The sequence below is a fragment of the Dipodomys spectabilis genome, unplaced genomic scaffold (genome assembly GCF_019054845.1).
Source record: "Dipodomys spectabilis isolate Male_0828 unplaced genomic scaffold, ASM1905484v1 ptg000229l, whole genome shotgun sequence".
In the NCBI taxonomy this organism is placed as follows: Eukaryota; Metazoa; Chordata; class Mammalia; order Rodentia; family Heteromyidae; genus Dipodomys; species Dipodomys spectabilis.
This window is the reverse complement of record NW_024870906.1, coordinates 2,812,596-2,828,758: the sequence shown is the minus strand read 5'-3', so window position 1 is coordinate 2,828,758 and position 16,163 is coordinate 2,812,596. Positions and strand designations below refer to the sequence as shown.

The 16,163-nt window shown below is 53.8% G+C and overlaps 1 protein-coding gene across 1 annotated transcript in view; it reads right to left on the bottom strand.

The window, feature by feature from the left end:
• Loxl2 (lysyl oxidase like 2) overlaps nt 1–16,163 on the bottom strand; it is a 60,183-nt gene that overhangs the window by 1,926 nt on the left and 42,094 nt on the right. The window contains exons 8-13 of the mRNA XM_042697807.1: nt 12,382–12,549; nt 11,807–11,966; nt 7,949–8,192; nt 2,951–3,066; nt 1,893–2,029; nt 381–492 (exon numbers count right to left, since the gene is read on the bottom strand). Of these exons, the coding sequence (XP_042553741.1) occupies nt 381–492; nt 1,893–2,029; nt 2,951–3,066; nt 7,949–8,192; nt 11,807–11,966; nt 12,382–12,549 (937 nt within the window). The remainder of the gene's footprint in view (nt 1–380; nt 493–1,892; nt 2,030–2,950; nt 3,067–7,948; nt 8,193–11,806; nt 11,967–12,381; nt 12,550–16,163) is intronic.

Here is a 16,163-nt window from a genome sequence, read left to right as displayed (position 1 = left end):
TGCATGCCTCTGAACTTTCACCATCTCCAAGACGGAGGTCTGTTCTTTTCCTGCAGAGGAAAAATTTTTCCCTTTTCTTCCCTAGGTGGTTTAATCTGCAGAAAAGCCTCTGCTGGGGACTCAAAGTGAGTCACTCTTAACCTGTGACAGGAAAGCCTGACACTGAGCCCGCGCACCGCCACAGTGGCGGTCTTAGCTCCTGCTCTTCAGTGAGGGTCTGCTCCCGCTGGGCTGTCCATCCCGCACTCTCCTCTCTCCCTGACCTCAGCCGGCTGAGACAGCCCAGCCTCCACCCAAGCCTTCAGCATCTCTGACTGTTCTAGAGCTTCCCTCCCAGCTCCTCAGCTCCAGAGAGGGCCAGGTGGGGCGGGCGGGCTCACCGATGTGGCAGTTGTACATCCAGATGCGGTAGCCATCATAGCGGGTCCGGCACTTCATGATGTTGTTGGAGAAATCAGACTCTGGGACCTCGTAGTTGGGGTTGATGACGACCTGCGAGGCATCAAGGGAGAGGGCTGCGGACCCCATTCCTGGCCACCCTCACCCTGGTGTACCACACCTGTGAAGGGACAGCAAACCGCCAACAGAAAGCACCAGGCTGCGCTACGTGCGCACTGCCATGGGAACCCAGGAGGCACGCACTGTGCTCTCCCGGGTCTCCCTGAGGCTGTGGCCCTGGCTCGCGGGTGGCCAGCGCTCCACTGTCTCATTCCCAGCCTTCTCTGCGAGCGCGTGCGCGCCCTGTGGTCACTCTCTGCAGGTGTTGACTCTTCTGCAGAGTCTGAGGCAGGGGCTGTGGGCCAGACCTCGGGCTGGCTCAGTGCCCCTTTGGGAAAGCTTTTGAGACGGAGCAGCATATTTCTGGTTACCAGCTTTGCCACCCTTCAGGGCAAGCTCAGAACGGAGACGGGTGGGGTTGTGTGAAATGAAGCTTCCGCAGCCATGAGCCCAAAGAGGAGACAGCAGCGGAGTCTCGGGTCTCCTATGCCCAGCGGGCCCTGGCCCGGCATGCCACTGTTTGCAGAGGGCGCCAGACCAAGGCCCTCTGGCTTTTCCTCAGAGCTGGTCACCCCCTAGTCAGGATAAATGCAAGGCCTGGGAAGCACTAATCATTTCCTTCCTTCCTTCCTTCCTTCCTTCCTTCCTTCCCCTTTTCTTCCCCTTCCCTTTCCTTCCCTTCCCTTCCCTTTTCCTCCCTACCTCTTTCCCTCCCTCCCTCCCTTCCTTCTTCCTTCTTCTTTATGCCAGTTGTGGGGCTTGAACTCAGGTCCTGAGCACTGTCCCTGAGCACTGTCCCTGAACTCTTCTACTCAAGGCTAGTGCTCTACCACTTTGAACTACAGCACCACTTCTGGTTTTCTAGTGGTTAATTGGAGATAAGAGTCTAACGGACTTTCCTGCCCAGGCTGGCTTGGAACCATGATCCTCAGATCTCAGCCTCCTGAGTAGCTAGGATTAGAGGCGCCTGACTATAGAGTCGTTTCTTTGTGTGAGGATGGCTCTTCTGCAGTGAGGTTGAGATTGCTTCCAGCCCGACAGCACACAGCCAGGCAGGGTGAGGGCGCTGTGGGATTTGGGGTGGGAGAAGCTCAAAAGGAGGCCAGGGCACAGGCCACCTCAAAGTCCATGGAACTGGGTCTGAGGACTGCAGGTGTTTGAATTCAGAGGCACCAGATATGAACCGCGGGCTGATGTCTTGGCATTAGGGGTCCTCACAGGTCCCCCCCTCTTCCTAGTTCTCAGGCCCACAGGCCTTGCTTGCTTAGGTTAGTGGATGCACATGGAGGCCCCGGGATACGGGACCTGCCTTTGACAGCCTGGTCTCCACACACCTGTTTCTCTGCTTCCCCCTGCCTTGGTGACAGAGCCTGGTCCCTTCTCTGCCCACTCACCTGGAATAGGTAATCTCCGGGAGGCACGTCGGTGATGTCCACCCACTGGCAGTCGATGTCATGGCGGTACATGTCCCAGCAGCCCATGGTGATGCCCTGCTCGCCAAAGTTGGCACACTCGTAACTCTTCTGGATGTCTGCAGGTGGGGACCGAGGGGCCGTGAGCACATAACCTGGTCCCCAGCCTCACCTCACCTCTTCCTTCCTCCCCCTGAACCCCACTGCTGCCTCATCTGGGCCCTGCATCCTGTCCGCAGTGTGTGGTTCTGATGTCTCATTTCAGTGGGACTCCTCGCTCAAGTCCACCCCACACGCTCCCCTTCCCAAGGCAGCCTGGCTCTGAGGCCCTCCCTGACTACTCCAGCCCATCCTGGCCTTTCTGACACCCTTAGCCTGGAGATGAAAGGCATGCTTATGTGGGACATCTTGGGGTTCACTGTTTGATGTGGGGTTACCGCCTCTCTAGTGTCAGCACTGGAGTATGGCTCCTTCTGACTGGGCTCTCAGGCCCTGACAGGTCATCTGCGCCCGAGTGGAGCCCAGAGCCTCTGCGGGTGACGTGGTGGCATATCACGCTTCAGTGGAGAAGCCGTGTGCCTGGTGCTTTGCTAGGCAGTGGGAGAGTGTGAATGGCGCCTGTCTCCTGGAAGGTCCCCAGGGCATCAAGGTGACAGTATACCAGCAGGTGATCAGAGTGCAGGTACAGTGACCTGCTAGGTGTGGGCACAGAGTGCTGCCTCTGCCTGGGGTCTTCTGAACTTGACCTTGAAGAGTTATCGCCTAGTAGAGGGGAGGTGGGGAGGGACACCCAGGAAGAAAGGTCTGGCAGGCAGAGTAGAGGGTGTGCAGCAGGCCCAAGGGACTGAACTTTACCCAGAAGGCCACCTGTCCCTCCCTGTGCCCATCTGCACAATTCTGGGGGACAGGTGACATTACAGCAGGGTCCACGCCCAGCTCCAGCTTAGGCTCCAGAGGCCCCAGCGGCAGGTGGATGAAGGTCCCGCATGGACAGAGGTGCCTCCGAAGCCCCCAAGCTCTTCCCACACCACGAAAGATACCTCCTTCGCACTCGGTGTCCTCCAGGCAGAAGCTGGCCTTATGGCCCTCGGCCACCTTGGTGCCGTTGAGGTTGAGCAGGTCGTAGTGGGTGAACACTTCCATGCTGTGGTAGTGCCTGGGGGCGAGACACGGCTGGAGGTCAGCACAGGACAGGAGGCCGCGGCCGGGAGAGGATGAAGCAGAAGGAAGGCCAGAGTGATGCTCTGGAGAAGTTTCTGTGTTCTGGCACTGGACAACCCCTGACCTCGCCAAGCTATCAGCTGAGGGAGTGTGGCGAGTCCTAGCGAAGCCTGGCAGTCAGCAAGCTCGGCCACTTAGGCTGTTGTTTTAACAAGGGAGGGCTCTTGAGTGCCGCCCGGAATATTCCGTCGCCACCTTTCTACTGTGCTATGATAAGTGATACTCCGGGGTGCACGCGTTACCAGCCTAGTCCTCAGGGTGGCGCTGTTGAGAGGTGATAGAATCCTAGGGAGGTAGAGCCTGTGGGAAGTTCTTAAGCCATTGGGACTGAGCGCCAGCCACCAAGAGGGACTGGACACCCCAGTCTCTTTCTCTGTGCTTTCTGGCTTGAGTTGTGGGCGTTCCCTTCTGCACACATTCTCACCCTGATGTTCCCTTACCAGAACTGAGCCTAGGTGGCTTTGAACAGCCACAACTGTGAGCTAAGTAAACCTTTCCTAAGCTGGATGCCTTGGGTATTTTGTTGTAGTAACGTGAGATTGACTGACACAGTAGATTAATTTTCAAAATCACATCCAGTCTTTTGAAGACATTTTAAAGTGAGAATGTAGAAGAAAGAAGAGAGAGTAAGCGGGGAAAGGGGAACAAAGGGGAAATAAAAGTTAATGAGATTAGGTCACCTCTGAAATCCTAGTGATCGGGGAGCACTTGAGACCCCAAGGTAGCAGCCTGGGCCTTCAATCCCTGAGGGGGTGAGCGAGACAGCGCCCTTTGCAATGGGCAAGTCAAGCAAGGGGGGGTCTGGGAAGGCCTCTGGAAGAAGTGGGGAGATGCGATGGCAGTGTGGGAAGGGTATCCCTGGGGTCCTGGGAGGGAGCCGGGGGAGGGGCTGTGCACTCAGGCCACTGACCCCCTTGGCTGATGGTTTACCCTGTGTCTGTGTCTACACTTGGGAAGAATTGAGAACAGATGCAGCCTTGGAAAACGAGGTTTTAGCCTCGGAATAAACAAGGGCGGCTGAGGGTTGAGCTGGGGCTGGAGGCAGCAGGCGGGCGTAGCTCCCTCTCTCCCAGGCTGACACGTGTGCATCAGGCCCCGCAGCCAGCCATTCCCATATCTACAGTTACAGGAGCACAGAAGATGGGTGGCGCTTTGGGGGCCTTGTTTCCTTCCATCAGAGGGAATGAGAACCCTGCTGCCTGTCAGTGGTGTAAGCATAGAATAAGAGAGACCGCGAGGCTGGCGAGGTGGGGAGGGGGCTCTGGACCCCTCAAGCACCCACCTGTGTATTTCATACCCCTTGGGGTGGTGTGTCCCGCTGGCTTTCTCTTTACTGCCTCAGGTGGCAGCCCCTGCGTGCCCGCAGAGGGCCGAGGGAAATGGGGGATGGAAGGGATGGGGTTTCCAGAGGAAATGAGAGGCTCTTTTCCCTTCCTCCTGAGTTCGCTGGGGCTACAAATAACATCAGACATGGCTGAGCTGGGCTTCCCCAGGTCTCCGGTGTTTCTGGGTGAAGCGGGACGCACTTCACAATGCACATGTTGTGCCAGTTCAAGGGATGACTTAGGGAGTGTCTATTTTGGCTGCTGCAGGAGCCTAGTGAGACATGAGGTCTGACTCACTGCCTAAAAAATGTCTGCTCCCTCAGAGAGGGGCCTGTGTGACCACGCCGGCTGGCTGGAAAGACTGAAGAGGAGTAGGTTTATGTTCCGTTGTCTAAACAGAGTTCAGACAGAGCCACAGACAGGCTGTTGTGAGGTGACCTCTCCTCCCCTGGCCCCCCCCACCACTCCCAACCCGCCCTGCTGGGCCTCCTGCAGACCTGACTTCAGTCTTCTCTTGCTTCAGTTTTTCCCCTGCGAATGCTGGATGGGAGCCTGCCAGCTGGTTTAGGCCTCCCGGTGTTTGTGGCTTCTGTCCCGGGGCATCTCTGCTTTACCTGTCCTGTGTACGTGGACTTCCCCCTCCATCTCCAGGTAGAGCCCAGAGCCACGCCCCCCTCCCCCCCCAAAATACAGAGGGGGAAGGTGGTGATGGGGAAGTGCAGGCTTGGGAAGAAATTCCTCAACACTAAGAGCAGCTAGATGCTGGAGGAAGAGCCGTCAGCAGAACAAAGGGAAAGACTTCGCTGGAGTGAATGGACCATGTCACCAGACTGGGTTTGGGACAACGCCCTGTTCTCACTTTGGGGGTATTTTTCAGTCCCTCCTGTGGGTTCCATCCTGCTGCCCTCAGGTCCCAAGCTTCCCCCGCTGCCCGACCCTACCCCCCCCTTCCTGGCAGGAACAAAGCCACCATCTTGGTGTCTGTGGGCTCTGGGCCTCTGGGACGATGTGTTGTCAGGGGCTGCCGCCGTTCTCCAGCAGTGCCACCTCTAACCTGGGGGAGGGGGGACTGTCCCCTATGCTGGGGCCAGATCCCCTGAAAGTAAAGTCCAGCTCCCTACCCTGCATTCCACCCCAGCCTCCTCAGGGAGCAGAGGGTTGGGTCCCTGAACATGGCTGGACAACTGCTCTGGATCTCTGGGTCTGCACCAGTGTTCAGCTCTGTCTGGCCCCGTCATGCTGAGACAGGGCAGCCAGTGTGGAGCAGGTGTGGCCCGATTCCCTGAGGTACCAGGATGCGCGAAGGTTTTCAAGCCAGGAAGCAATACATGTGAGAGAACAGCTCTGGGTATTTTCCTCTATGCCTAGTTGGTAAAGAAACTTCCAAGTACACTCTGTGTGTGTGTGTGTGTGTGTAAGAGAGAGAGAGAGAGAGAGGGCTTTCACAGAACATGTCTGCAAACCTGCTGACATGGGCTGCTAACTATTCTAGAGATACTATTTTGTTTTTTGGTCAGGGCTTCCCAGCTTGGCTCAGGAAGCCCTGACTGAATGAATTTGAATGAGAAGAAAAACCATCCCAACTTCACTGAGGCTACAACAAAAAGCAATGACATGTTCTGTCAGTTGTGGGGCTTGAACTCAGGGCCTGGGCTCTGTCCCTGAGCCTTTTCACGCAACACTAGCACTCTACCCCTTTGAGCTACAGTGCCACTTCTGATTTTCTGATGGTTAATTGATTAGCCTCCCACAGGAATCCCACAGAACCTAAAACCAGGCACCTTGTTGGAAGGGCTTCTCAAAGACCCCCGAGAAGGCATATAGGGAGGGAGAGAGAGGGAGAGAGAGGAGGGGCAGAGAGAGAGAGAGAGAGAGAGAGAGAGAGAGAGAGAGAGAGAGAAAGAGAGAGAAAGAGAGAGAGAGAGAGAGGAGACAGTTTGTGTGCTTATGGTCCCAGGACCAGTTTTGGAGTTAGAGACCAGGAAGGGCAGCCTTGGATGGCATATCCTTCCTCTCCTCTCCTCCTCTCCCTTTCCCTCCCATTGGGTGGGAGCATCTATAAGCAAAGGAAATAAACAGACCACAGAAAAAGGGGGGGGCTCCAGGACACCACCATGATGTCACCACGTGGCTATTCTTAGGGGAGAGCAGGGTAAGCATATGGGTCCTGCACATCCCTACCATGTAATCTCTGGGTGGGCCGCCATATGCAGGGCTGAGATGCAATTACCCTCCACTCATAGACACAGCCCGCTCAGCCCGCTGCCCCTGGCGTCCAGACATGTCCTCTAAAGGAAACCACACACCTAGATCATCGTGACTTTTAATTTTCCTTTGATTGATATCCTCAAGATGGATGTGCTTCAGACTCTTGGGCCACTGGTACTCTCACAATATACAGTCAGTTGTTTGAAAGGCAAACCAACCAGCACCTCTAATTGCTAGCATAGGGTGTGTGTGTGTGTGGTACCACCCCAGCCATTCCTCCAGTCTGGCATTTTGTTGGCTCACTAGAGATAGATTCTTTTTTTTTTTTTTTTGTCGGTCGTGGGACTTGAACTCTGGGCCTGGGCACTGTCCCTCAGCTCTTCAGCTCAAGGCGAGCGCTCTACCACTTGAGCTACAGCGCCACTTCCGGTTTTCTGGTGGTTTATTGGAGATAGGAGTCTCACGGTCTTTCCTGCCCGGGCTGGCTTTGAACCGAGATCCTCAGATCTCAGCCTCCTGAGTAGCTAGGATTACAGGCGTGAGCCACCGGCGCCCGGCTTAGAGATAGATTCTTGGCGACTTTTCTACCTGGGCTGGTTTTGAACCTTCATGTGCTAGGTCTCAGCTTCCCGAGTAGCGAGTAGCGAGGATTATAGGCCTGAGCCATTAGCAACCAGGAAGCCCTTTCTCTTGAAACAGAAGGAATCTGTCTTCGAAGTGATTAGGGCGTGGCTAAGGTGCACGGTGTGTGTCACCGAAGCTCGGGCTGGCTGTAGAATTTCCCTGTAGACAGATGAGCTAGAAGGGACACTAGAGACCCCAGATCACGTGGCCTAGTGGGTCCAATACCACAGAGCTGGTTAGAGGCCAGGTTTCATGATCCCAGGCCCAGAGCTCTTACCCACACACCTTGTTTCCTAGAGATATTTAAAACACAAATGGCTAAGTATATTTCTACATGGACCCCACAGCAACGAATACAGATCCCCAGAGTCTCTTGCAGAGCACAAGGCTGCTGTGTGAGCACCCGGCCACCTCTGAGGGCCCCGAGGGCCCAGCTCTAGGAGTGGCTTGTCCCACCGCCAGAATCCCAGAGTCCAAATCACCAGAGCCAGGGCCTCAGGGAAGTGGGGAAGGAGTGTCACCCCCAGCTGAGGCAGAGAATGACTTCTGGAAGTGTAGAAGGCCAGTGTGGCGCCTCTGTCCTCTCTAGGTGACCCTGGCCATTCAGATACCCTGCCCCTCAGGACACGGGGGGGGGGGGTAGCTGGAGGGAGGGCCTACCTGTGGCAGTCATGCCAGATCCAGGCGTGGCGGCCGTTCTTGGGGCGGAAGTCCGACTGGCCGTTGTTGTGGATCTGGGAAGAGAAGCGCAGCAGGCGGCGGTAGCCGGTGGTGGGGTTGGTGTTCACAGCTGAGGCCGCCAGGCAGTTCTCCTCCATGGCACACTGCAGCATGAACATGGGCCGGTCCTCCAGGTAGGCGGTCTGCTGCACGATCTCCGCGTTGAGGACCAGGTCAGGGGCAGCTGCGGAGAAGGATGATCAGTAAGATGGGGACTTCTCGCCCAGTTCTACCTAGGGCTCCAGACTGGCCCTGCCCACCTCCTCCTTCTAGAATTGGCTCAAGGGAACTCCACGGTTACCTTCTTTGTTGACAATGACCCCAGGTGACTCCCCCAACCCTCTTCAGTCACCAGGGATGGTGGGCAACACACTGACAAGTGTTGGCTCTGGGAGATGGCACACGGAAGCTTTTACGTATGTGTGCTGGTACTGCGGCTAAACTCAGGGCCTGGCTGCTGTTCCTTAGCTTTTTCACATAAGGCTAGTGCTCTACTACTTGAGCCACAGCTCCACTTCCAGCTTTTTTGCTGGCTAAATGGAGATAAGAGTCTTACAGACTTTCCCGCCTGGGCTGGCTTTGAACCTTGATCCTTAGACTAAATTTCCTAAGTACCTAGGATTATAGGCATGAGCACTGGTGCCTAGCACTCTCCACTTTCCAGTGGCTTTAGTTTCCACAAGACAACATGAAGATCCACGTTACTGATGGGAGAGAGAACAGCTCACCCCCCAGTGATTCTTTTGCAAATGATACATTTCCCATCATGTACAATGTTTAGATATAGTCTGCTAATATTGTTTACCTTAAGACACTGTGTGTGTGTGTGTGTGTGTGTGTGTGTGTGTGTGTGTGTGTGTGTGTGTGTGTGTGTGTGTGTGTGTGTGTGTGTGTGTGTGTGTGTGTGTGTGGCAGTATTGAGATTTGAATTCAGGGCTTCATACCTAGCAGGTGCTCTACTACCTGAGCTGTACTTCTAACTATTAAAACAAATCTTTTCTTTTTTTTTTGGTCCAGTCGTGGGGCCTGAACTCTGGGCCTGGGCGCTATCCCTCAGCTCTTCACCTCAAGGCTAGCGCTCTACCACTTGAGCCACAGTACCACGTCCGGCTTTTCTTTTTGCTTATGTGGTGCTGAGGAATTGAACCCAGGGCCCCATGCATGCAAGGCAAGCTCTACCACTGAGCCACCTTCCCAGCACTAAAACAAATCTTGATGGTTGAAGTATATCCTATATATTCATCTGTGGCTACATTATATTTCATTCACGGCTCTACCTTGCCTGTTGTTTAGATATATACATTGGTGGCTTGAATTTTTCAGCTAAGGACAAATCTGTGATAAACATTCCAGGGCAAATTCATGTATGTGAACTTGAGGTTCTTTTTGTTTTTTTGGAGCCAAGGTCTCACTATGAGGCAAAGCTGGCCTCAAACTCAAGATCCTCCTGTCTCAGTCTCCCCAGTGCTGGGATTACAGGCATGCAGCACCCTACCTGAGTATTCTTTTCTTTAGAATAAGTTTCTGCTAGTGAAACTGCTGGGAGAAAGGGGCTGAATGTTGATTTTAAGGCTCTGCCGAGGCACCTAACTTTTTAAAAAGGCTTGAATTCTTTAGTTAGTGCAGTGCACGTAGCAGGGGCTAAAAGAATGGCCAACAGATCTAGTCCATGTATACAGAGCCATGGTAGCAGAAGGCTTAGCTTCCTGACAGGATGAGTCCTAGGTTTTCTTCTATACAGGGTCCTCCATGGTGTGTTTCTGGAACACTTCAACTTGTAACAATGTTCTCCAGAACTGCTTCACTACTGATCCTGCCTTCTTTGGTTGGCTGGCAAGTTGTGTGTAAATGTCTCAGGTGAGCATCCAGACTTCAGGGGGACATGGGGGAGGGGGCAGTGACTCACCTGTCCTCCCCCCTCCCCCACAGCCACCTTGGTTCTCAGTAAACACTGAGTTGCCCCACATCTGATGGAGAAGCCCGCCTCCGGGAAGAAAATCCACCAACAAGAATCCAGCTGGGGTGGGGAAGAGGAATGGAAGACAGTGGGGAGTCAGGAGACTTTTCTGCTGACAAGTGTTTCCCTTCGAGGACATGCCCGGCCGCCTTCCTGCTCACATACACAGTTTTTTTGGGGGTGTGTGGCATGACTCTCCTCTGTGTTTTCTGTGTCCTGGTGTGCACTCACATATAGCTCTGCTACCAGTACTGAGCTAAGCAGAGGTGTGGGAGCCCTGGAGCCCTTTGGGACCATGAACGGTTGTGTGAATGATGCCAGTGGAAAACCCTGGTTGTGTGTTGTCTACCCTACGTCTCAGTAAAGACACGGGGCTCTGCGTGTCTCTGCTTCTGTGGTAATCCTGACACAGACGGGGGGAGTACCTGTGTGCACTTGCCTCTGTGACTCCCCGTATCCTGGACTGCTTACCTTAACACTTCCTGATTCCTTATTACACACCCCTTGGAATCTACCCTCTTCTTTATATTCCCCATTAACTTCCTTAAGGTATCAACGGACCAATCGGAACCTATAGAACAAGGTGGAGTTTGGAGGGAGAAATCTTTGGTTTAATCATGTCTGTTGGTTAACCCATTCCTCACTCCATAGTGGTATTAAAAGATTGTGAGGTAACAACACTGCATGGAATCTGCTAGTTGGAACTGGCACAGAGGGGTCTCCATTTGGGCCCCCTTGGGCATAGAAGTAGCTTAACATCACATGGTCTGCATTCAACTGCTAGGACCTGCCAGGGAACACTGACTTGATCGCCTGATATCCAACATGGTTAGGCTCCTTGAGTGCCTTGAATTCCTGGAAATGATGGGATATTGTAAGCGTAAGTGAAAGGATGTAGACACAGCCCTGGAAGAGGTGTGACCGTGGCTCTGTTGGGACACTTTCCTCCAGGGGAGTCGTAAGGGCCGGGACCTCCTCATCGCTCTTCTCCCACAGGAAGTGATGGCTTGTGACCTGCCCAGGCTCTCAGTCCTGCTTTGTAGGGATTGCAGAATGCCGAGCAAGGCTAAGCGGGACTGAGGGGCGGGTGGGACCCACTAGCTCAGGCGTGGCTTCCATCTTCCCAGGTGCCAGGGGGATGACTGCATCTGGCACAGACTCATTGTTGCCTTGATTTCCAATGTCTAGGAATGGCAGCAAGCACAGACCCCAGGGGTTAGCTAAGATGCTCAAAGTCAGCGGATGAGGTAGGGCCAGATTCTGGCTGCATGGCAGAAGTGGTTTTGTGTGAGGAGGACAGAGTTGGGCTCTCTGGACATGGGAGGGGATCTTCCTGAGCTGGGACAAGATGGTCTATGCCCTTCCAAAGTCCCCATTTCCAGGGCCTCAGGGAGTTACCAGGTACCAAGCTGGCTTGGTGTGAAAACAGGAACTAAATGATCCACGGGGCAAGCTGGAAGGAGGGGCGCCCACCCACCAGAGCGCCCAGTGTGCCCTTTATCTGCATCCTGAACCTCAGCAGAAGGGCGGTCTTCCCCACTTACCTGCATGAACAGGAAACCCTCAGCCCCAGGATTCTGAGCTTACTGACATAGTCAACAGTGGTCCTGTGTTTTGAACCCTAGGCTCCCAGACATCCCTTCTGTTTTCTCTCCATGTCATCAACCAAGGTCCTGTGGTTGGAGCACGAGGCTCAATTATGTCTTTTGCAGCTAGTTCTTTTTGCTTAGCCAGAATGGATGCTGAGGGCTCAGAGCCTTGGGAAGAATAACTACCAGCTCTCTGGATTCCTCCGGCGGGTGGGAGGGCAGAAAGAGGGGAGGTAGACCCCAGGAACTTACTTTCTGAGCAGGCAACTCCTGCGCCGTACTGCACCCCACCCTGGGGGCAGACCACATCCTCATCATGGCGACAATGGGCCAGGGACAGCTCCGTTCCTGAACACTTCACCCCACTCATGACCACTTGGTTTGCGATGTTTCCGTGCCAATACCAGGTCTCCTGGAGAAACCAGCAAAAGCACGGGCAGTAAGTCACACTGAATCATCACTTTCGTGTAACATGTCAACGGACAACTTCACAATTAAACCCAAAGCGTTGCTCAGGATCCCACTTCCCAGGTGGAGACAGCCGAGGCACGCCAGCCATGATCTCACAGCAGCCACGAAGAACGAGCGAGTGCCCTGCTCTCCTGACCCGCGTGGACTGTAGACAGGGACACTCAGTTCCTTCTGTTGTTTAAGACAGAGGCAGAGGTGGGAGAGATCTGCCCCAGGGACTGAGGCCAGAGGGAGGCCTCCTACTTCAGTGAATGGCCTGGGTTCATTCTGCCCCTGTGGCTAGACAGGGCTGAGGGCTGATAGGGGAAGACAGGTTGGAAGGGGGCAGGCCTGGCTCTGAGGACCCTGCTCCTCACCTGGAAGGCACTGCTGGCGAATCCCAGGCCCAGCTGCCGGCAGACCACCATGGCTTCCACGATACCCCAGTTCTCGCCACACACCGTCCCCCACACCAGGGACCCATTCCTCTCCGCCAGCACCTCCACTCGGCCCTCGTAGGGATTGCGGCCCCCGTTCAGGCGCAGCTGTGGACAGCAGGGAGAGTGTGGTCAGCAGGACAGAAGGCAGGTCCCCACCGTACTGACCACCGCAGCCACCCTTGCCAAGCCCCCTGTGTGGCAGCAGCAGGCCCACATGGCATGATGGGGAGGCCCCACCCGGATAGCTTACCACTACACACCTCTTCTTTTTTTTTTTTTTGCTGGTCCTGGGGCTTGAACTCAGGGCCTGGGCACTATCCCTGAGCTTCTTTTGCGCAAGGCTAGCACTCTACCACATGAGCCACAGTGCCACTTTCGGCTTTTCCAGAGCAATTTATTGAAAATAAGACTCTCATGGACTTTTCTACCTGGGCTAGCTTTAAACCGTGATCCTCACGTCTCAGCCTTCTGGGTAGCTAGGATTATAGGCGTGAGCCACCGGTGCCCAGCTTCTCCTCCCTCTTCTGCATATGGATTCCATGGGTTATGGCGGCACTTCCCAAGGGCTGCTAGATTGGGTGCGTGTTCTCTGCATTGTGCCCACTCTGGGCATTCCTCGTGGTACGGCGCACACAGAGTAGCACACTCTGCTCAGATGAGGCTCTGCATCCTCGTCCTGTGCAAGGCCCTGGGGGATGTGAGCCTGCCCACTATGGTCAGCCCCTGGACAGCTAAGGGAAGCATTTTTATTACCTCACCTCCATCCAAAGCATCTCGCAAAGCCAGGCAGTGCCAAGCCAGAGTTGGGGCCTGGATTGGGTTGCCAGGCTAGGCCCTGGCCTTGGGCCTAGTTCACCATGGCTCCTAATTTTATCCTTCATAAAAGCTATCTCTAATGTCTGCAATGGCAGCTTCCTTGACAAGGCACAGCCAGCCAGCCTCTGGCCTCCATCCCTCCCCACTCCCCTGGCCAGCCTCCTTGTGGACCGGGTGAGACTGGATATCCAGGTCAGACAGGCACAGGGGGCATGGTGACAGAGACTATAGGCCTTAGCTCATGTTAGCTTTCGGCTGAGCCCTCTGCAAAGCTGACCTCACCAGCCACAGTGGAAGTCCAAAAGGTCTCGGGGTCAGCCAGGCCTTGGGGTGGACTGCACCGTGTCCAGCATCACCCAATGAGTAGGCCGGGAAGGCGTGGCCTTCTCCACGCCGCCTATGACAGCCTTCTCCCGTCCCTTTGGTTCTTAGCGACAGCAGTTTGGAGCTTTAAAGGTAGGTGTGAAATACAGGCAGCCAATCTTTGAACATAGCAGGGAAAGCTATACATTTATAGTCTGCACTATGGCTTTTTTGTTTTTGTGCAGCTATTGGGGCTTGAACTCAAGACCTTGTTCTCACTTGGCGTTTTTTTGCTCAAAGCTGGTGGAGCCATAACTCCACTTTGGCTTTTTGGTGGTTACTTGGAGATTAAGAATCTCATGGAGGGCTGGGAAGGTGGCTCAGTGGTAGAGTGTTAGCCTTGCATGCATGAGGCCCTGGGTTCGATTCCTCAGCACCACATAAGCAAAAAGAAAAGAGCCCGAAGTGGCGCTGTGGCTCAAGTTGCTGAGCACTAGCCTTGAGCTGAAGAGCTGAGGGACAGCGCCCAGGCCTAGACTTCAGGCCCCACGACTGGACTCCCTCCCAAAAAATTAAAAAATTAAAAAAAAGAATCTCATGGAGCCAGGTGCTGGTGGCTCACACCTGTAATCCTAGCTACTCAGAAGGCTGAGATCTGAGGATTGCAGTTCAAAGCCACCCGGGGCAGCAAAAAACCATGAGACTCTGATCTCCAATAAACCACCAGAAAACCAGAAGTGGCGCTGTAGCTCAAGTGGTAGAGCACTTGCCTTGAGCTGAAGAGCTGAGGGACAGCGCCCAGGCCCAGAGTTCAAGCCCCATGACTGACAAAAAAATAAACCAAAATAAATAAATAAATAAAAATAAAAAAGTCATTGACATTCCTTAAACACAGAGGAGGTAGTAGTACTATAATGAATGAAAATCACGGTGTAATTAAATGTTCAAAGAATAAACAAAGTACATGCAAATTTATTTATAATTTGCCAATTTTGAACAGCATTTTCTTTCTGGAAACAGGATGTAAACAAATCTGCATTTCTTGGAAAAAGGGGATATGAAAGCTGACTCAACTTAATTCAACTTTTACGACCGGCAAAAAAACAAAAAAGAATCTCATGGATTGGTCTTGCCCAAGCTGGCTTTGAACCGTGATCCTGAGATCTCAGCCTCCTGAGTAGCTAGGATCACACTCGGCAAAATGACTTGATGAGGTTGTGAGTCCAGGTCCTTGGTTTTCCAATGTGCACTCAAACCTCCCATTGTCACAGGATCTTCCCCCAATCCCACGCCGTGTGTGACCCCAGCCTTCCCTGTGAGGGTGAGTTTCTGCGGAAAGTGATCTGGGTTTATTCCAAAAATAGTCTCATGCCTGGCTTGGGAGGCAGTGGGATGGGGAGGAAGGAAATTTGACCTAGATGTTAATGTGTAAGGAAAAGGAGAATTCCAGCTCACACCATACAAGGCCAAGCCACAATTCAGGGTAAACTGAAAGAACTGCAAATCAGCTGAACACCGCTGCCTGCCCCTGCCCCGTCCCCCCCCCCCCCCCCCCCCCCCCCCCCCCCCGCCCTTGCACAGCTTGTAGAGAGAGCCTCTTGCTGTGACTCTGCTCGGTCTCCCAGTAAGGAAGGAAATCAGGGTTGGCTCTGGCTGGGACAAAAGAAACCCAAGTCTGCAGTGCTTAAGTGTTAACTTGCCACTCAGTAGAGGTTTCACACTGAATGGGGCTGGGAGGAGGCGGATGACTCCCAGAGATGAATAAATCATCTAGTTGGTGACTGTGAGGCCTGACTGTATCCCCTGCCTCACTTCAAACATGTGACTGTATTTGGAGAAGGGGCCTTTAAGAAGGTAATTAAGGTCCCATGAGATCATATGGGCAGGCTCTTCCCAACAGGACTGCTGTCCTTATAAGGAAGACACTAGGAACCCAGCGATGCGGAAGGGAGGTCCTATGAGGACACAGAGGACCAGCCTGCACCACAGCAGCTCACGCCTGTGATCCTAGCTACTCAGCAGGCTGAGATCTGAGAATCCCCATTTGAAGCCAGTCTGGACAGACAAATCAGAGAGACTGTTATCTCCAACTTACCAACAAAAAACTGGAAGTGGAGCTGTGGCTCAAGTAGTAAAGTGCCAGCCTTCAGAGTAAAAGCTAAACAAGAGTTCAAGGCTCTGAGTTTAAGCACAAACAAACAACAAAAAAAGAGATGGCTATGCACAAGCCAGAGGCCCAGAGGCCTTGGGAGAAACCAATCATGCCAATGCCTTGACTTGGATCTCTAGCCTCCAGGAGGGAGCCCCAAATTGTGCTAGTTCATTCTGGCAGCTCTCACTGACTGGCGACTGCTCAGTGCTGTTGCTGACACTGTTTGATGCTCTGTGTCTGCCTTGGCTGGTGTACCTGCAGCCACCCAGAGGTACATCTCCCAGAAAGGCATCTGGGAGAGGACCCAGGTACAATGCCCTCCAAGTAGAGCACCACCTGGAGAAGCATCCTGCAGCCTGATGTGTCTGCATTTGCCCGCTTTTTTTTTTTTTGGTCATGGGGCCTGAACTCTGGGCCTGGATGCTGTCCCTCAGCTCTTCAGCTCATG